Here is a 20,581-nt window from a genome sequence, read left to right as displayed (position 1 = left end):
GAACCAGAACACTTCTTCATTGTCCCTCAGCACATCACCCAAAGGCATGTGTTCCAAGCTATTAGGGCTGCCACAAGCTGTGCTCCTGCCCTGCACAGTATTTCTCTTCCTGCTGCAGCATCCATCATGTACAGCCAAGGGCTCAGGTGTGTCCCAGTATGGGCAGACTGTTCTCCTGTGCTGGTTGCTGTCTCCATAGCTGCAGTTTCTTCCCTTAGCTGGCCCAGAGTAAGGCTGGGATGCTGCCCAGGAGAGCAGTGCTGCTCTCCCTGCTTTTGTGCCCATAAAGTAAATTAAAACAGAGGGAGGACTCTGTCTCTTCTTCACTGCTTCACGTCCTTCAAGGCAACACATGGGAGGCTGGTGGGAGCCCCTAGAGTTTGTGTAAAACTCACAGTATTCTGTCCCCATGGGTCATAGCATCCATCAGTCCTGGGCCCACATGCATGGAGATGTGTAACAAGGACTGATGGTGTATCTGTCCATCCCATGTATCAGCTTGGAACCAGGGCACCTCTTTTCTGGTAGTTTTTTCATACCAGTAGCAGGAATGCATAGCTTACCACAACTCCATACCTTGTCAAACCACCCTGCAATCCCCAGCCCTGTGCAGACCCCCTCTGGCTCTCAGCTCTGCCCATACTTTGTACCTGCTGTACACAAGATTGTTTTCCAAGTGGAAACATGAGGTGAAGCATTAACTCCACAGGGGCCTTTCTGTGCAATGTGCAGGGTTTAAATATTTATGTTGGCAAAAAGCATATAATAGGCAGCTCGAGATCAGAGATAATGAAACTGAGGTGTGTGGGGAGGCAGGGGGAGATGGAAGCAGAAGGGAGGGGGACCCAAGTGGGTTGTAGTGTGCATGCACAGGTGATTGCTTTTGTTTTCATTAATATCCACCTGTGTGGGAAGAGAGATCCAACCACATTGCTGGGAGCTCTGTAGCACATACTGGGAGAGGAACCAGCTTTGGCTGGTGACTGTCCTGGTGGCATGTGGGGACTATCTTGGGGGTGTCATCCACCAATGATGTGTGGTCCTGAATCATCAATAGTGCTGATACAGAATCCCTCACTCCTTCAGATTGCTGCACTCAAGGTTATTGACCAGTGGCTGTCTCTGATTGGGTAGTAATATGGTTTGCATTTGTAGCAGAAGCGCTAAGTCACAGCTTGAAGCAGTGATTGAGCACCTGGTGGGAAGGCAGGGCCAACTCAGAGGAGCTCAGGTGTATGCAATGTCCCTTATTGGAGCCAGGATCCACCCCTTCCCAGACCTCATTTAAGGGTTGGCAGTGGAGGTGGAAGTTTCACACTGGAGATTCTTGTGCATCTATAGCCTTCTGAAGGTAAGCAGCTTCTTTCCTTTGTTTCTATGGCTGTTGAGTTTGGGTAAATCCTTGCTTGGTGCAGCCTAGGACTCTGCTGTTGTGCTTCTGTTCCTGTGCTTTCCATGATGTTGCAGCATTATGTAGAGGGTTCTCTGGTGGGTCAGGAGCTGTTTGTTGCTGTGATAACAGCATACTGAGCACATTAATGGATAGCTTTGCTCTAATGAAGAGCATGGGATGGGCTAAGACAAGGGGAGTGGGCAGGGATGTGGTGGAGTCACAGTCCCTGGAGGTGCTCAGGAGTGGTGGAGTTGTGGTACTGAGGAGCAGTGTCAGTGGGCACTGTGAGATGAGCTGGGCTTGGTGATCTTGGAGGTCTTTTCTATGCTCTATGGGGAGTAGATATAGACTCTGCAGGGAGAGCTCATTCCATTGCAGGAGGGGAAGAAGGAGCTCACACAACAGCGAAGGGTGCTGCTCTTTCTCAATTCATTATCTTTACGAGACAACGACTTCTCTCTCCCCACTTGCAGCAAATCCCCCAGAAGTGGGGGGGGGGGAGCCCCGCGCCACGCAGTGGGACCACAGCCAGTCATGTAGCCCCCGGGGAGGTATGAAATGAGGCATGAATGGAGTGTTAGGAGAGAATGGAAACTCTCAAGCGGCTCCCAGGCCGGCTCTGTTGCGGGGGGTCCCTTACTCACGATGACAGCGCTGCCTCTCATAAACATGCATTTCCTCATCCCCGTTTGTTTCTCTCTCTTGTGCAATCGTGTGTACCAGACGGGAATGGGAGCGAGTCCCAACGGTACGTGAATGTGTCACAGAAAACCTTCCCACCCTGCCACCAACGAAGTACTGAGACATAACAACAGGATTTGAGGGAGAATGGAGAGAAGCAGGAGGGGGAAAAAAAAGAAAGAAAAGATGGGGAGCTGGATGGGTTTGCTACCAGCCATGAGTTATTATGAGTGTAAATTTGAAGGCATAGCTGCACTGGTAGTTTGCAGTGTCAACCAATACTCAGAAGCCCCCGTTGCTCTCAGTGCTGGGCATCCTCTTGGGAAAACAAAGTTCCAGATGGCTTTAAAGGGGGGGGCAAGGGGACAAAAATAGGGGCAATGTGACTTGGCTGAGATGACACAGTACTAAAACCAAGAGAGAAGCTCCATCCTCTGTGCTGGGCTGGTTTCACTTGGTAAGTGAGAACATCGCTGCTCCTGTGCTTCCCTCCTGTTGATCATGCTGGCCATCATCCGAACTTTGCTCCTGAAATAGCACTCTTGGCATAGATCACAACCAGGGTGTGTTGTGGTTGTAGGGTGGTAGGGGCATCATGCACAGCAAGTCCCCTGGGCTGGGGTTGATGGAAGCAGTGCTGGAGCCCTCAGCTGGGCTAATGAGCAGGATGGAGGAGCAGGGTGTCAGCTCAGAACAGATTCTGGAAGCTGCAATCCTTGCTCCTGCAGCAAAAAGCAGGAGAGGAGGCCTGCGGGAGGGATGATGCCTCTGAACACTCACTGACCCAGCTCATTGCATGCTCCCTCCCCGGAGCGAGGTGGCTTTGTGCTGTGGGAGCAGGGTCTGGCTGCTCAGAGGCCATCTGGGGGTAGCAGAGCTCGCTCTCAGGGCCGCTCGGCCATATAGCCACCATTTCAATAAAGAAATGATTAAAAGGGGATGGGGGTGTAGAAAAACCCAAAACATCTGTTTTACTTCAAATCGGTTAAGATTCCTTTGCTTGCAAGGAATGTGTAAATCACGCCGGGCTGGGAGATGTACATAACCCTGCCTGAAAGCTCCCTTGCACTTCAAACGAATTCTAACGTACTTACTGGGATTTTGTTTTTATTATTTGTTTTGCTCCCCCACCACCACTGGGGCTGTGAGAACCATGTCTAGCAAGGACCTGGACCTGGCCAGCATCCTTCTGCTGGGTGTGCATTGGGGACAGAGCAGTGCAGGGTACAGCCTCCCCTTGCTTGGATCTGCCTTGAGTTTTGTGAGCAGAGGCATCCCCCACCTCCCAGCCCCATTGTGTGCCTTTATTGTTGGCAGGCATGGCTTTGTTTGATGCCGAGGGCAGGCGATGCTGGGGGACAAACCCAGTGGAGATGTGTTGTGCTGGCAGGGAGCACGCGGCCTCCCCGTGCCGACCAGCGGCAGTCGGTGCGACCCATTGCCTTTCTTCTCAGGCTCTCAACCAGGAGGCCCTATTGTGGTGGCTTATATAAGAACAGAGAGCCATCAGCTCGTTTGACATAGACCACCCACCACTCCTCAGATGACACTGGCTTTTGAAGTCGCTACCAGTCAGGGCTGGATTTCAACCAGCGGTCCAGATGGAAGCCAAGCCCCCAGGAGGATGAGAACAAGCCCCACCAAGGGGAACTCCTGGGGTAGCGAGCTGTGGAGTGTCTGGTTCTTGTTTAGAAGGACTGTGAGGTTGGGAGGGGAAATGTTTCCCAATTTGCCAAGGGTCACCACCTCCCTCTCCCCCCCATCTCCCCAGGGCTGGCCATGGCCAAGCTTTGCAGAGCATTTGTAGGTTAAGTGGCTGGGATGGTGAGCTGTGAACATTTCCATTGTGGAGCTCGTCACAGGGGTCCAGGGCCTCTCTTCTTTCTCCTTTCTCCCTGGCACAATAGGAGGAAGAGTTTGATTTATTCCCCCTCTCCTTCTGAGCAGCCTTGTCATGTCCTGAGCTGCAGTCCTGATGGGAGGAGGAGCGCTGTGCTCCTAGCACAACCCAAGGCACAGGAACCCAAAGCAGTGTCCCTCTGGAGGCCCACCAGGTGTGCAGGACTCATGTGCTAATGCTTTCAGATGAGCTGAAAGGTGCCCAGCTGCAGGTCTGTGTGTAGAAACAGAGCAAAGCCTCAGAGTGATGGCTGATCTGCAAATGTGTAACACTCCTGTAGCCTGGGCAGGAGGCTGTGGGGTGCTTAAGGCTTTATGTGGCTTCTCAGGGTGAGTCCCAGCAGAACAGGGACCTGACATTTGGCAGATGAATGCAAGCTGCTATTGCTTTGTGAGAGACAGAAGCACCAGTGTCTACCAGAGGACACTGAGATTCCCCTCCTGGGTGAGCTGGGGCTGTCTGTGACCTTGCCAGGTAGGAAGGGGGGCACCTCACCGAAGCTGTGGGACTAGCAGTGGAGTTGTGAAGATCCTGGCCAGTTCTTGTTGTATTGCCTCTGTGAGCACATCTGTTAATCCTCATCTCTACAGCCAGCAGGACAAAAGCAAGGACACAACTGCCAAGAAATCCAGGTCCCCAACACTCCCTCTATGATGATAGTTGCCCAGTGGTCCTGCTTTTTCTGTTGTCATCTCATCCACAGTGTTTGCAGGCTGTCCCCTGAGGGTCTTTTGTGCAGCTTCACTGTAATATAAGACCAAGTCTACTTGGTCTTTAGTGTAAGCATGGGGACAAAAGCCCCAAGGTCGTGACACTGCGTAAATGTTATTTCATGTCAGGGCTGCTGCTTTGGGCGTACTGTCTTGCTCCAGTGCCAGGGAGCTGTTCTCTCATCCACATTTCATCCCCACCAGCAGCTTTATCCAGCACAGCAGCACTTCTCTCTGTGTGACATGCTTTGCCCTGCCTCCATCTGTGGTGTAAAGCCCCAGAGCATGAGCCAGCCACCTGCTGGCAGTATCTGATGGTTGCTGCTTTATGTGCATCCAAAAAGCACCTGCCACTTGAAGCACATGGTGCAGGGACATCTAATTCCCTTCATCTGACAGCTGTGCTCTGGGAGGCATTGGAGGAAGGATACAGCAAGGATCAGCCAATGCCTTGTGAAGCTTTGCTATAACCTCAAGCTGGGGTATGAGCCCCCCTCACCAATGGGCACCACAAACAGGTACAGTGTGAGCTCACAGTATTTTCATATTTGGAGCCAGCAATGGACAGGGAAACGCACTCCTTCTATGCAATCTCTCATTTCTCCATGTCTGATGGCTTTAGGATGAGTGGTAACGGCCTTAAGTTGTGCTGGGGAAGGTTCAGGTTGGGTATTAGGTAAGACTTCTATCCTCAGAAGAGTGGTAATGCACTGCAATGGGTCTTCCCAGGAGAGATGGGGTCACCACCCCCTGGAGGTGTTCTGGGACCATGGAGATGTGGCACTGAGGGATGTTGGCAGTGGATGTGGTGGAGTGAGTTGGGGTTGCACTTGGTGGTTTTTGCTCTTCTCCAGCCTCTGTGACTCCATGATTCTGTTTGCTTTGGAGTGGTGTTGCTCTCATTTACCTTTCTAAGTTCTATCTAGTCGCTGAGTTGACAATGGACTAAAATACATTCCTTTTCATGAGGAAGCCATAGGATTAGTTTTCAGCTGGAACGTGAAATGCGAAGCACTGGCAAGAGCACGTTGTGGCTGCATTGCTTCGGAGAGGCTGAGCCTTGTCCTGTCCCTCATTTCTGTAATACAGCTGGGTTTTTGCACAGCCACAGTGCATGTGTACAGCCAACACTTGGGCACTTTGCATGGGTGTTTGGCAGATGCTGGGGTGTTTATTGGACCCTTTTCCCTGCAGCTCATGGTGGTTGAGCATCTCATGGAGCTGCACAGGACAGCAGAAATGTCTGTGTTATCTCCTCAGGATGGGAAGAAATCCACCACCAAGCCCAGGAAGGTCAGCACAGAAGTCCTTATCTCCCTTCCCACAAATAAGGATCACGAATAAAGCACTCAAACATTGTCAGCATCATGAGATGGAGTTTAAAGACCTTATGAGCCAGCGTTGTTGTCTGTAAATAAATAACACGTTCTGGGCTTTCATTCTCAGCCTTGTGGTTTTGGGCCTTTAGAATTCAGTATTTTGTGCTTTTTTTTTTTGCTTTTTTTTTTTTTTTTTTCCCTTCCTCTGCATTGAGAAAAGCAAGAAACATATTGTTCTTTTTTTTTTTTTTGTTCTTTTTTTCCTTTTTTTTTTTCTTTTTTTTTTTTCTCTCTTTGTCAATGCAATTGACAATCTTCCACAATCACTGGATTCCAGGAACTGAAGCTTTAACCCCTCCCCCCCCCCCTCCCCAAGAAACTATCTCAAACCCAGTGATAAAATCCCTCCTTTAGCCAACTTTGGGTGGGGTATCTACAAAGAAGGTGTTGCTGACATTTCACGAGGGCACATGTTAATTGTTTCCTATCTCTCTCTAAGAGTTCCTTCTGGTCACAGTAGGTTTCAGTGTAGTAGTAAACATTTAAGCAGGATTATTTTATAGGACTTATGCTTTATTTCTCTGCAGCGGTGGCTGCATTTCCAGGCATGGAGGGCTGCTCTCTGCCAAAAGCATATGCGCATCTGCTGGTGAAATTACTGTACAATGTATTTACATGTCCATGTATGATTGTGCTGAGGGTACTGGTGGAAAGGAGGGAGCACTGCAGGGAATGCTTAATGCTTCACAAACCAACCTCTGAGGTATGGGGGATGCAGTGCTGTCTTATGGCATTTCGGCCTGGAATTCTTGCAAGTATGGAGCCAGCTCCTTTGGTTTCCTGGCTTTGCTGTCCCATTGGATATCCTTGGGTAGAACACTCAGAACCGCCTGTTTGTCTTGGTTTTCCTTACAGGCTCCCCAAGGGCTCCATTGGCACTGTTGGGAGCAGCTCCGTTGCTGTCAGAGAGCCCAAATGCTGTGTACATTTGGCCCCCACCTTCCCCACAGTTGCCATGGGTGGCCCCTGGACAGTGAGCAGAAGCCACAGATCTCTGTGCTTTCTTATCAATTTCCACAAATAAAAGGGAAAAATAACCAGCACGCGATGTAGGGCTATTAAAAACTGCTCTGAGAGAATTCAGCCACAGAGAGGCTGAGTGGTCAAGGAGGTGGGAAACCATTATCTCCGACTTCTACAATCCGCCCCTGTTGCTGTGGCTCTCCTGGTTGAGTTGCTTCACCCCATACACATCTGTCTGCCATCGCTAAAGCAGAGCTGTCAGTACAGCAGTGCTTCAAGTCAATCTTTTCAATGTTAATGGCAAAGCCCTTTGAGATCAATCAGATGCTGAGTGGAAATGGAGAAGAGCAGAGGGTGCCCAGCAGCTCTACTTGAGAGTAAATCAGAATCATTTGAATTGGAAGGACCTCAAAGACCATGAAGTCCATCTCCCTGCACTGAACAGTCAGGTGCTCAGAGCCCCCTACAGCCTGACCTGCAGGGGTGGGACACTACCACATCAGGGCAGCCTGTGAGCCACTGTCTCACCCCTAAAAGGAATGGAGCACAAAACCATTCTTCTAGGAACACTGAGAGGACTGGTTTCACATGACTCAAAGCATTCTCTTCTGACCGGGTCAAAAAATCACTTTGCTTCTGATGATTTCCCATTTAAGCATTTCTTTTTCATTATTATTATTTTATATATTTTTTTTCACTCTCACCTGATGAATTGACAGCTCTGTGTGTGGATCAGTTTGTTTTAACCCAGCCTGGACCATCATGGATGCTGTCACTCTTGGCAGCCGATGACTCTGATCTGTTGATGATGGCAGAGGGCAGAAGCACAGCCCAAAGGGGTCCTTCCCCCCAGCACACAGGGGATGCACTGTGGCCGCAGCCAGGCAGCAACATCCCTCCTGCCCTGCAGCTGGTGGAATAGGTGATGCAGGCACTAATATTACCATTGTTTTCATCAAAATCTGCTGTTTTCAAGGGAAGCACCCTGGTACTTATTGCCTCGCAGATAATGGAGCCTTCTTGATGAAGCCAGCATCGACAGAGCAGAGGTCTCACATTAGATGTGCTCACCCATTCACAAAGGAAAACACAACCAGCGCAGCTAAGCCAGTGAGCCAGGATGAGGACAGGTCAGCTTGCAGCAGAAATCCACCGTCTGAGACCCCCGAGAGCTTACCACATTCACAGTAGTTCTGGGGAGACTGTATCACACTCCGTGACTCCTGAAAGGAGGTTGTGGTGAGATGGGGTCGAGCTCTGCACCCAGTAATGCAATAGGATGAGAGGCAATAGCCTCACATTGCATCAAGAGGGGTTCAGGTCATGTTTCTTCTCTCATGGAGCGATGCAGTCACTGTCCGTGGAGCTGTTCCTTAACCTTGAAGATGTGGCACTGAGAGCTGTGCTAGGGTGGGGCTGGACTTGGTGATCTTCAGTCTTCTCCAACCTTAATGATTGTATTCTTCTAAGAAGAGCATTGCCTCCTGATGGGTGCTGGGATGGGCTGCAGGACTCCTGTGGTGCCCTTCTTGACACTGCATGCCCCAATTACTGCTGTTTTATGGACCCAGAGAGAGCAATCTGTGCTGCCAAGCTGCCCACAGGAGACTCCTTGCTCAGTAGGATGAGACAGCAGCTCGGCAGAGCCCAGCAGTCACACTCCTGACCTGAATTCGAATTCCCCTATTGCTCTGCTGCTGTCCCTTAATTATAGCGGGAGAACAGCCTGTGTGTGGTACTTGTGAAGTTGCACAGCACGGACATCCTTCCTGAGATGCTCCCACTCTGAGCAACGCTCCCTGTAAAAGAAGGAAAATGATGTCATGCCTAAGAATAAAATAGCAACTCCTTGGGCAAGCACAGCGTCTGCATATCTCCTGCCTGCCCCAGCTTTGTCCCTTTGCACAAGTGGGTTCCTTGGCAGTCTGCTGGCATCCTTTCAGTCAGCAAATATTGTTACAGAGCTAATGCTAATTGCTCAGAGAGAGCATGTCCTGTGCTGGGAATTGCTACTGTGCAGACATCAGCTCTTATCAGCTGCTGGTGGGATGCGGGAACAGCACAGGGACTGGAAGCAAGGAGCAGGCAGGCATCCCTGCTGTCCCTGTTAAGAATGCTAAGAGTTAGGGCCACTCCTTAAATAACAGGTGCCTCAGGGTCTCACTCCCCTTTTAACTTACAGCTGCAAGGCTGTGTTATTTCAGGGACCCATGTGCCCAACTCCTACTTTGTGTCAAAAGCAGCTTTAGTTTCCATACCTGGCTCAGACTGGGTAAATACAAACCAATCCTTCCTAGGAGAGTGGATGAAGATCCCTGCCCCTGCTGCGAAGAAGCATTCCCATTTTGGAGCTTTGAAACTGAGCACAGCTCTGAGCTCAGCATTGCAAGACATCCCATGCAGCCTCAGCCTGTTTATTCAATACTCCATCCAGCACAAAAGCTGTATTTTACTGTCAGATGCTCTCCATTAGCTTCAAGTGTGAAATTATCATTCCCACCCTTTTAACCAGCCCCACCCTGGTGAGGAAATGATCTAGAAAACAACCTCAGGGGCCTTTTGCAGGATGTGTGCGAGCTGTCACTTGTCAGCACAGACCCTACTTAGGGCAGAAATACTGCAGGGAGGTGCAAGCACTGCAGTGTTGCTGCGCTGCTTGGGTGCATGGCACCTCACACAGAGGTGTAAGCATCCTTCCGCAGCTCATGGAGCTGCATGCAGTCCATACTTGGTGCATGGGGATGCTGTTTCCTGCCCCCATGGCTCCTCTTGCTGTTTGTTTTCTTGTTCTTAGTTGGAAACATCTCGCATCCCCTTCAGAAGCCAGAAGTGACTGATGGGAGCCAGGACCACATTTTTCACTTCTCATGAAGTCAGCTCCTGTAATAACCCAGTGGTATCAGACCGAGAGATAAAGACATTTTTCTTTCACTTTCTGCCTTCCAGGTTCACACTGTATGCAGTGGACACACGAGGGAGACACTCAGAACTGAGCACGGTCACCCTGAGGACAGCCTGCCCACTGGTAGATGACAGCAAGGCAGAAGGTCAGTCTTCAGGCACCTCATTTCCCAATACAGAAGTCATTTCCTGTTAATTTTGCTTTTCCTGTATCCACTGCACACTTGCAACTCACTCCAGTCTCCTCTTCCAGTGCACAAGCTCCTGTAAACAAGCCCTGGGCATAGGAACATGGGGCTGAAATGGATAGCAAAAAGCAGACATCTTGTAGTGGAGGCTCTGTGGTTCTGTGCAGCTCAGTGCCATCATTTCTGTTCCCTTGCATGACCCTGTAGTCTTGCCAGTAAACATCCTATGGAAGAGGGCAATTGCTGCCTGCAAAGAAAGGTGCAGCCCTGGCTGGGGCCCAGCTCTGAGTCTTCAGTGGGACATCAGTGGCAGCTCTGTTGGTTCTGAAGCTGAGACACCAACCACATTCATAGTTCCACTCTCCAGCTTTGAAACCAGTCAGTCCAATTCCTTCTCTTCTTCCCAAAGCATTTTGCTGCTTTCAAGTTCCAAAAGATTTGTCAAAGACAAAAAGGCCTGCTGCCTATTCCTTTCCTTCCTACTTTGGGAAACAAACAAAAGAAAGATTTGATTAATGCTTTGTTTAGTGTTATTGATAAGCACTTCCAAAAAAACAAAACAGAAAAAACAAGAGCAAATGAGAGGCTTCCAAGAAAAGGAAAGAAATGGGGGTTTGTGCATTTTTCATTTCTGAAAAGGTATTCATTCCTACAGCAGAAAACGCACCTTCTTGTTCAATAAATCAAGCTGCACTTGCAGCCATCCCAGCATCTCCCACCCATGGCTCTCTGCTTGCCCTTTTTCCCTGCTGTAATGCTATAATGGGATGGAAAGTACCATGATAATAGCAGGGTGGCAAAGTCTTTAGCTGCAGCAAACAAGGGTGAGCCCAAATGAAAGAAAAATAAAATGAAAGAAAAGAGCTGCTTACCTTGAGAAGGCTTCAGGAAGGCAAGGACCTCCAGCCAGAGATACCCTCACTTCTACTGCCAGCCCTTAAATGAGGTCTCAGAAGGGCCTGGCTCCACCCTTCCACTCATTCAGGTGTATCGTGTACACCTGAGCTCCCCTGGGTTGGCCCTCCCTTCCCACCAGGTGCTCCATCACTGCTTCAGGCTGTTACTTAGCATTTCCACTACACCTGTGCTCATTAAATCCTGTCCTCTGCTCCCTTTCAGAGATAGCTGACAAAATCTACAACCTCTACAATGGCTACACCAGTGGGAAGGAGCAGCAGACAGCCTACAACACACTGATGGAGGTCTCTGCTTCCATGCTGTTCCGAGTCCAACACCATTACAATTCCCACTATGAGAAGTTTGGAGACTTTGTCTGGCGCAGTGAGGACGAACTGGGGCCCAGGTACCCACCCTTATCCTGCATCCTCCTAGCCCTGTTGCCTCCTCACAGCTGAGAGAAGGCCTCTCCTGTTATTTGCCATCCAGTTGAGCAGACCCTGCTTGGTCATTCATAAACACCTGTGGGATATCAGGGATGTGGGTGGAAAACAAGTCTGAGCTGGGTGGTACTGCAAAGTACTGGGAACATCATGGGGAGACCAGAGGGTCTTAATAAGGTACAGGTCCTTAATCAGGACCAGAGGATCAACAACTGAGGAAAAAAAAAAAAAAGGCTAAAATGCTTCTAGGTGGTGGTTTATATGGACTTTCCCTTCTAGTGATTTCTCTCCCTATTGGACCTGACACATCTTTATCCTCTCTGTGGCATATGATTGCTGTACACACTGTAAATATTTCCAAAGTTCCATTTTCCACCTTCACTCTCCCATAACAGTGACTGAAGTCACTGATGTGGGTGCTATGAAGGTTGTACTTAATTTCATTGCTGTGGTACCCCCAGTGCCTTGCAAGGATACCACGGGTGCACAGTGCCTCATCTGTTACCTATGTACAGCCTTATGCTAGACGTAGCCCTTGGTAAACACTCAGCAAGAAGTGTTTGGAAATAGTCATAGCTCTATGGACAAGTTAAGATGTCTTACAGAATTCACGTAGCCTTGAAGCTTTTGTAGACACTGCTCTTGAATCATCCTCGTCTAACTTTGGATGGGGCCCTGAGCAGCCTGATCTGGTGCTGAATTTAGTGGTTGGCAACCGCTAGGAACTAGATCCCTTCCAACACAAGCCATTCTATGATTCTTTGTTGTTCTTTGACAAACTGGAGCGGGGAGGGATGGAGGAGTGGGGTTGGGCTGTCCATGAATAACTGGAAAAGAATTTCCTTCTTGCTCCTCGACTCCGGTCTGCCTGTTGGACACGAGTGAGGATCTGTCCATAATACCAGGATGACGGCACTTCAGAACAGCTTCTCCTCTCCCAGACATAAATCCAGGCTGGCCTGGTGCTTGCCCTCCCACAGAAATGACCTTGGTCATAATTTCTTTGATTGCTCATTAGCGCCTGACGTGGAGCCACTCTTCCTTCCCACTGCTTTCCTCCTTCTCTGATGACACTGCAGACTTGTTTGTCCTTTCCAACTGCTCCTCTCTTTGTGAGCCCCTGGGGTCCATCAGCCTCTTCTTGCACTCTTCTTACTCTTCTTACTTCCCTTGTCACTTGAGATCCATCTTATTGCACCATGTTTGCTACCCTGATACCTACACTGCGTCGCCAGATTTGCAAGGTGACATTTAAATTGCCTGCATTGTTGCACTCCGTACCAAGCTACATCTGGAGCCAGTGGTCAATTCGGCTGCTGTCTGCCTTCCTCGCCAGGCAGATGATCCCTTGCAGAGCTCATGTGCCCCCACTCTGTACTTGAGCAGTGTTTGACCTGCAGCCAAGGGGAAATGCAGCAGCAGTCGATGCCAGACTGTGACAAGAGGAGAGCTCTGCATCCCGCCCAGCATTGCCGGGAGCTGGGACAGAAGCAGAGGCACTGACGTGGGGAGGATTTGCCAAGGGAGGCCATCTCGTAACGCGATTTTAATTGACGGGCTGTTCTCCTTCCCAGAGGAACATTCATTTTCATACCTTGAAATGTTTATCAGATGAGCCTCAGATTCGCAGTAAATGTTCGCTCATAAAACTGAGCGACAAGAGGGAAGTTGATTGCCTCCGTGTAATAAATACATCACACTGGAGTCCTCGTGAGCCCAGTTTCCATGAAAGCCACAGGTTACTGCAAACAGCTGCTCGCGAGAAGACACGCTGACAGCCAGATGTCCCAACCAGACGGTTTACATTAAGGAGACATTAAAAACTTAGCTCATAGGTGGCCCTAAACCAGGACTTTCTGTGGTCAGCAGCATCTTGGCACCTGGCTTGCTTCATCCTGCTCGTCTCCTTCAGCAACAACAACCCCTTTCCTGCTCCCCCCATTCCTCTTACAAACACCAAGTGAGTTTCGCAGAGTTGATTTGTTCCAACAAAACACAGGAATCTGTCTAAAGCAGTGAAGGTTTAATGCTACTGTGCGCTCAGACCTTTGGATCAGTGCAGCAAGAGCGCTTCCTGACATGGCAACGGGGAGACTTCTTTATTATTTTCTCATACTGTATTTTTGGACTATCCTTGTGACCACTGCAAACAAAGCCTGGCTTTTAGGAGGAGGCGGAAGAAAGAATTAGGTTAAAATCTTCCTTCTGTGCCCCTGCCTGTGGCTACCAGGAATAGCGAGGTCAGGATGTGGGGCTCACAGCTCTCTTTCCCTCAGGCAGGTCCCCAGGCAGCAGCCAGGATGGCCACATGAGATCAGTGCATCCCCAGAGCAGCTGCCTTTCTGGGGAATGCAATGTACCGATGGGAGGCTGTGATAAGAGGCCATCGAGTCCCGGACTCATTATCCTCTCAGATGAGGGTCTGACAGACCTGGGTCAGTTCTCAGTAGAGTGGAAAAATCTGAATTTATGACAAAATTGTCCCATATGGGAACAGTGCAGACAGGCAGCCACCTTCTCCTGCAGCAGACAGAGGAAGCTTGTCCTCTCTCTCACTTGGCACCTTTCTTGGCAGCCCCCTTTCCCCCTCCTACCCCTCTCCCCACACCAAGAGGGGAGCAGCCGTCCAGAGCTGTCTCTATTTGAATCCCTCTCTCCACCATTTATGATGTGGGTGATGAACTCCCAAATTCATCACTCAAGAACTGGTCCCTGGGGACACTCAGAGTGGGGACGCCCTGCGGTGGAGCTGGGCTAAAGGGGGGAGCAAAAAGGGGCTGTTCCATCCCTTGGAGGGCTGAGAGCTGGGAGTTGGCCGTGAAAATGACCCCCGCCTCGCTCCCCTGCTGTCCTCTCTTGATTCCTGCCCTTTAATAAGGCAATAAATTATTGTTTCTGGCAGGGATGAGGTTGGTCAGCATTTAGGAAGATTTCATTTCCAGTATTTGAAAAGGTGGTCGTTCTGACCCGACAGCCATCCACAGGGAGCACTTGGGTAATACCCAGGGCTTGATTTATGGTGTTAAATTGGCAGCCCAAGAGCTGCTCCCGTAATTTATTACCCAGCCTTCACCAGAAAGCTTCTCTCCCTTTCTCACCCCTGCCCTCACCCGCTCTGTCTCTCTTGCTCCTTATTTTTTTTTAAGAGGGAACAGCTGACAGCCAAAAGCTAAATCTAATATTTACACATGACTTCATTACCCCACTAAAATAAGTGACTCAGTCTCAAAGCGGTGAAACCCATCAAAATTAGGGCTTTGGTACCAGAAACCAAAAGTAAGGAGCCTGATTCCCTCCCTCCCATCACCTGGACCACGGTGCTGTGCTTTCTCAGCATCCTTGTAGAGTCAGCTCATCGTGTGCTGCATCCCCTTTCCTGGGGCTGATTGCACTGAGCACGACTGCAGATGCTGCAGATGTGGAGACCACCGACCCAAGAAGCATTGCCTGCAGATAATGAGAGACCAGCAGGTCTGTGTGGTTCAGCCCTGGGCTTCTTGCTGCTCTTTGCTGAGCTGTAGGTTTAGATGTTCCTGCTCCTTGCAGGGGAGTTGGATCAGATAACCTTTGAAGGTTCCTTCCGACTCAAAGCATTCTGTGATTCACACATGGGAGTGTTTGCCTTGCCAAGAGACCTGTATTGTCTATCAGGAAAAGAAGGCAACCCGGTCATTTTTAGCAAAATCTGAGTTATCTTGGGTTGGTGAACTGGGGGGGTCAGTGGAGCTGTCGGGAGGTGCCGGTGTGCCCTTGTGCCTCATCTGCCCTTCTTCCCCACCTCCCATAATGGGTGCTGCTGGTGCTGCTCCTTGTTGGGAGCTCACAGCCCAGGCTGCAATGCTGCTCAGCTCCCATAATCAAGTAATCCCCATGTTTATGCCTCGCTGACTGACAGCGCTGCCTCTGACATATCATTATCGGGAATTTACATTCCTCCAGGAACTGTGAAATCCCCTAACCCCAAATCCAGAGCTTTCCTGTGGCACCAGAGGGAGAGGAAATAATCTGTGATCTTGAGACTTTCAGACCACTGAAGTAAACCCTCTTCCCCTCCCTTTGTTTGATTTAGCACTTTGCAGACTCCCACAGGGGGATTCTTGGTTTCTAACGGGTTTATTTTGTTTTGTCTTAATGTGTTGTGCTTTTTCTCCTCGCTCTTCTAGTGTCAGTCCTTTCAGGCCATTTGCCTCCTGGAGTCTTGGGGAAACAGAGCGGGGAGGGCAGTGTTTGTGGGCTGGCCAAGCTGTGGGGCATGTTGATCTCTGGTGACCACCTGGCACTGTTCTCAGAGCACCTGAGCTGCTCTGCTGCTCAGACCTGAGGTCCCTCCAGCCCCATGCATGGATGTGCTATGAGCTTTGACTCAAAAAGAGCTGCTCTCCACCTGAAATGGGCAAGGCAATGTCTCAAGCCATGGGTCTCATCCATTGAACCTAATGAGTTTCAACAAGGCCAGATGTGGGCTGTTGTGCTTGAGTTAGTGTAATCCCAGGTGTAAGTACAGAGTGAGAGAACGCATTGAGAGCAGCCCCGTGGAGGACTTGGTGGATAAAAGCTGGGCATGAGCCAGCCATGAAGATGCTCAGAGGTTGGAGCACCTCTGCTATGGAGACAGGCTGAGAGCTGGGGGTGTTCAGCCTGGAGAAGGCTCTGGTCAGACCTCATTGCAGCCTTCTTAAAGGGAGCTTATAAGCAGGAGGGAGAGTGACTTTTTACACGGGCAGATAACGATGGGACAAAGGAGGAAACAGCTTAAGACTAGAAGAAAGGAGATTCAGGAAAGGAGATTCAGGTCAGATGTGAGTGGGACATTCTTTACCCAGAGGTCAGCGAGGCACTGATGCCTAGAGATGTGCTAGTGCCCATCCCTGGAGGTGCCCAAGGCCATGGATGGGGCCCCAAGCAGCCTGAGCTGGGGGGCTGCCAGCCCACAGCAGTGGGGCCAGGGGGATTATAAGGCCCCTTTCAACCCAATCATTCTGTGGTTCTGTGATTCTTGCCATGAGACAGAAACAGTGATGGAAGCCAGGTGTGCCCTGGGGACTCCTCTGCCTCTATCTCTGGTTCTTCCCTCCAGGAAGGCACACCTGATCCTGCGGAGATTGGACAAAGTCAGCAGTCACTGCTCAACACTGCTCCGCAGCGCCTACATCCAGAGCCGCACTGAGACCATGCCCTACCTGTTCTGCCGCAGCGAGGAGGTCCGGCCTCCTGGCATGGTGTGGTACAGCATCCTAAAGGACACCAAAGTCACGTGTGAGGAGAAGATGGTCTCCATGCTGCGCAACACCTACGGGGAGTCCAAGGGGCGGTGAGAAGGACAGTGCTGGCCTGGAGCTGAGGGAGGCTGAGGGACTCCGAGGAGTCGAGGACTCGTGATGTGCTGAGTGCTGCTGGGGTTCGGGGACGGGAGGTGTTCAAAGGGGTGAAAGGGGACAGCGAGGCCAAGCAGGACTTTCTCACATCGATGGCAGAGAAACACGAAATCTGCGAGTTGGACTTTTAGTTTCCTTTCCTTCCGTTTTTTATTTTTTTCCAGAGGAAAAAAAACAAAAACAAAAAACAAAACAAAAAAAGACCTACAACCAACCAACCAAAACCCAACACCTGACCTGACGCAGCATAAAAGTCTCTCCTTTTTAATCTTTTCTTACTGAATTCCCTGGACTGCCCACTCCAAAACCCTTGGAAAAGGTGAAACCCACTGGAGGCCAGAGCCTGAGCAGGGGAACTGCTGGGCCTGGGGATCCCCTGCCCACCCGGAGCTGTGGGGCCGGGGGTTTGTTGCAGCGTTGGTCAAGGACACCAGGAGCATCCCAGCTGTGAGCGCGTGGCCCAGAGGTGGATGCCAGGCAGGTGCCAGGACGTTGTGGACACGCTGGGGGTTTTTATACCACTCCGAGGTGGCAGAATGGCTCCGTGCCTTCGTTCGCAAGGCTCCCGGCAGCTCATTCTGTGCATTAAAGGTTCATATTAAGTTCATCTTCATGCTTCCTTTGGTGTTTCTTCCTGATGCTGTCTCGCCATCGCTTCAGCAGAGAGGAGAGGACATCCCCAATGGCCAACACCAATGACCAGAGACTGGTGCTCACCCTGAGAGCAGGCACTGGGAGAGGAGGGGAAAGTGCAGCCTCTGTGTAGGGTCCTGACCCTGCCCAGCACCCATACCAGCCCCTCTGGGAGCTTCAGATGTGTGGGAAAGCCCAAGAAGGAAGCCAGGGGCTAAAAAGACATGGAGAATCTGGTTTCTTTTACTGTCAGATGTGGGTTAGGCTGGCCCGGGATCTGTGTGGGTAATGGATTTTTCAGTCTGGTCGCCAAACCAATAAGTGCAGGAGGGTGAGAGGAAAAAAAAGAACACAAATCAGAGCAGCCCAAAGCTATTGCTTTTTCTTTCTTAAAGCAAAACAACAAACCTGGAGGGGGGCTGGAGGGGGAAAAGGAAACAACTGTGGGCTGAATGAATCAGTTCAGTCAGCCCAAAGCAAATAGTTCTGTTTGTTGTTGTTTATTTATTTTTTTCCAGGTTATTTAACCCTTTAAAGAAAAAGAAAAGCAGGAGGTGAGGTTCAAAATGGCCATTTTGAAAGCAAACAAAGTGCAGGATTTGATGTGGAGGAAGGTCAGCCAGAGTCTTATGTTTCTTGAGATAAGTCTCTATACTTATTCTTACCTGTTCTCCTGCTTTGGCTAACTGTGGCCATGTCTCCCACATTGCTCTCATCGTCCCCTTTTTCCTTTGGTCCTTTCACTTCATTTGGATACTGCAGGTTGGGAAGCCCTCCAGCACCTGGTCAGCATCCTGCTGGAGCTCATGGGAGAGTCTTTGGAGCCAGAGCAGCACAGTGTTGTTTGTGGGGATGGAGGGGGCAGATTCATCTTGCTGCATCCCAATGCACACTTTGCATTTCCTTGCCTGGGTCTGATGAGCCCTGGTGCAGCTCGGTGCATTCCTGCACCTAAGTACAACTGTTGGCCTCATCCAGAGTCGGTCCCAAATCTTGTACCTCTGGAAGTGGGCAGCACTGCTCTGAGAGGAGATATGGCAGCATTATGTACTCAGCTTGGCTATTGTGTGGAGCAAAACAAAACAAAAACCCACGGACTGCAAACATGCAGGTGTCCCAACCTGATGGACCTGAATGGCACTGCTGGCATTTTCTGCAATGCCAATGACATGACAGATGGGGATATTGTGGTTACAAGACTAATGCTATTATGGGATGTCATGAGTGCAGCACTGTAGGAAATGGGAATGGAGTCCACTCACCAAAGCCCGCTCACATCCTTGATAATACTGGTAGAGGAAAGGGGGGAACACAGCATGTGGATGTGCTGGTGCAGAGTGGCAGAGTACATATGGCAGCCGTTCAGCTGTCGAGGAGCACACTGAGCTCCCATCTCAGCGCCAGCCCCAGGCAGACTGTGGCTGCGGATGCTGCCCGGTGTGGCTGACCCAAGCCAAACAAACCCGAGGAATTCGTCGAGGTTACACATCCTTGGGATCACAGCTGAAAGGTTCTGTGTTTTCTAGCTGGAAACTTTGGAGAATGTAACCCTCAGGCTTTCAGGATAAACAGCTGCAGTCACAGCCAGGCAGTGCTGGCCCATGAGCTTGTGATCCACTGTGTGCGTGCCTGCATGCAGCGTGCACTGCAGCCATCCCCCTGGGTGCATTGAAGGGAAGGAGCAGCACAAGGGGCTTCCTCTGCAGGCATTGCTCACCCAGCGCCCTGCATGTGCTCACACTGCAGTTACACCCATCCTCACCTGCCCTGTTTTTTGTTCTTTTTTTCTCTTTTTTTGTGTTAAGATCACCTGCAGGCTAAACAAGGGCACGTGGACAGCAGCTGAGATGGGAAGCTTGTATGCTTCTTAAAAAGAAATAATGAATGTACAATTGGGGGGCAAGGGGTAGCTTGCATAGAAGTATACATACATCTGCTGGTGGCCACAGCCCTATCACCCACTCTTTGAGCAGTGCTTTCAGCCCTCTGTCAGTGCAGGTATTGATGTATGTTTTTCCCCTCTCCTACTCTTTAGTGATTGATTTCCAGACAGACACATGAACTGGACATAGAAATGGTGGTTTTGGCCACATGCAGCAATTGATTGTGCTCGTGTGGTTGTTCACATGTGAGGATTGGAGATGAGCATCACTCAGGGGCTGCAGCACAGGAGCCGCCTCCATAAGTTGCTCCTGTCTTAAAGCCTGTATTAATGCTTAATAGATCCTTCAATGCGCAGCTAATTGATTTATGTATTGCTATAGACACAAGCCATTTAATACTCCGTTTATAGGCCTTTTTAGCTACAGTGTGTTCTATTGACAGGGCTGTCCAGCGTGCTTATACTCCATTAATAATGCACTGGCCACTGACAAGGATGGTGTAGAAGCACCATGCGCTGTCACGCTCTCTCCCCACTCAATATATTGCAGTGGATTTTGACAGCTGAAATGCAAAACATCTTTTTTACTGACTCACTTATGTCAGTGTGAAAAAAACTTAATTTATTGCTGCCCTTCAGTTTATTGCCCCCAAGCGCCCCATAGACTGCAGTGTGGAATTCATCTGTTGTTCAGTCCCCAGCCTCCTCACACACAGCAGTATTGCTGCCATGCTTCTAAAAGTGGGCAAAGTGTTGCTTTTTTAGTAGTGCACATGGATCAGGATGGCAAACAGAGCTGTCTGCCATTATAGTCCAATGGCAACAAAAGCAAAAGAACCTGCAAGTGGTACAGCACAGCCGGCATTAAGGCTCCTGCCCACATGCTCCATGTCCTCTCCAGCCTCCCTATCCTGCCTGGTCTTCCCTGGGGAGTTAAATCATTGATGAGGCTGAGAGTTAACTGGGTTAACAACGACCCTCTTCAGGATCAGAGAGTCAATAACTGTCAGGGCTGAATGGCACCTATCCTGACAGCGTGCACAAGCCCAGTTTGGAGACATCGATGCTGAATCAATTCACATTGTAAATGCTGAGTCGATACACATTTCCCAGCTACAGCAGCACAGACGTCCCTCCTCTGCCTGCTGCAGCAGCTCCGAGCTGGGAGGTGGGCTGGGGTCTGCACCACGGGATCCTGCTGTGGGATGGGCATGGATCTGAGCCCTGTCTGCTGAG

General features: G+C 50.1%; 1 protein-coding gene and 1 long non-coding RNA gene across 3 annotated transcripts in view; one reads left to right on the top strand and one right to left on the bottom strand.

Moving 5' to 3' along the window:
- Positions 1-20,581, top strand: part of ASTN2 (astrotactin 2) — a 237,984-nt gene that overhangs the window by 209,121 nt on the left and 8,282 nt on the right. The window contains exons 21-23 of one of the 2 annotated variants that reach the window (XM_015878748.2): positions 9,973-10,073; positions 11,235-11,418; positions 16,533-17,437. In XM_015878748.2, coding sequence (XP_015734234.1) covers positions 9,973-10,073; positions 11,235-11,418; positions 16,533-16,770 — 523 coding nt within the window. In that variant the 3' untranslated portion in view covers positions 16,771-17,437. Of the gene's footprint in view, positions 1-9,972; positions 10,074-11,234; positions 11,419-16,532; positions 17,438-20,581 lie in introns of those variants that run through there. The other variant, XM_015878749.2, reaches the window with a different exon arrangement.
- On the bottom strand, positions 8,359-9,966 carry LOC116654188. The gene is made up of 2 exons (XR_004309169.1): positions 9,285-9,966; positions 8,359-8,825 (listed from the first exon to the last, which is right to left on the bottom strand). It is a non-coding gene; the product is annotated as an uncharacterized LOC116654188 (long non-coding RNA).

This window comes from Coturnix japonica, chromosome 17, assembly GCF_001577835.2.
Source record: "Coturnix japonica isolate 7356 chromosome 17, Coturnix japonica 2.1, whole genome shotgun sequence".
In the NCBI taxonomy this organism is placed as follows: Eukaryota; Metazoa; Chordata; class Aves; order Galliformes; family Phasianidae; genus Coturnix; species Coturnix japonica.
This window is presented reverse-complemented; position numbering and strand designations above follow the sequence as displayed.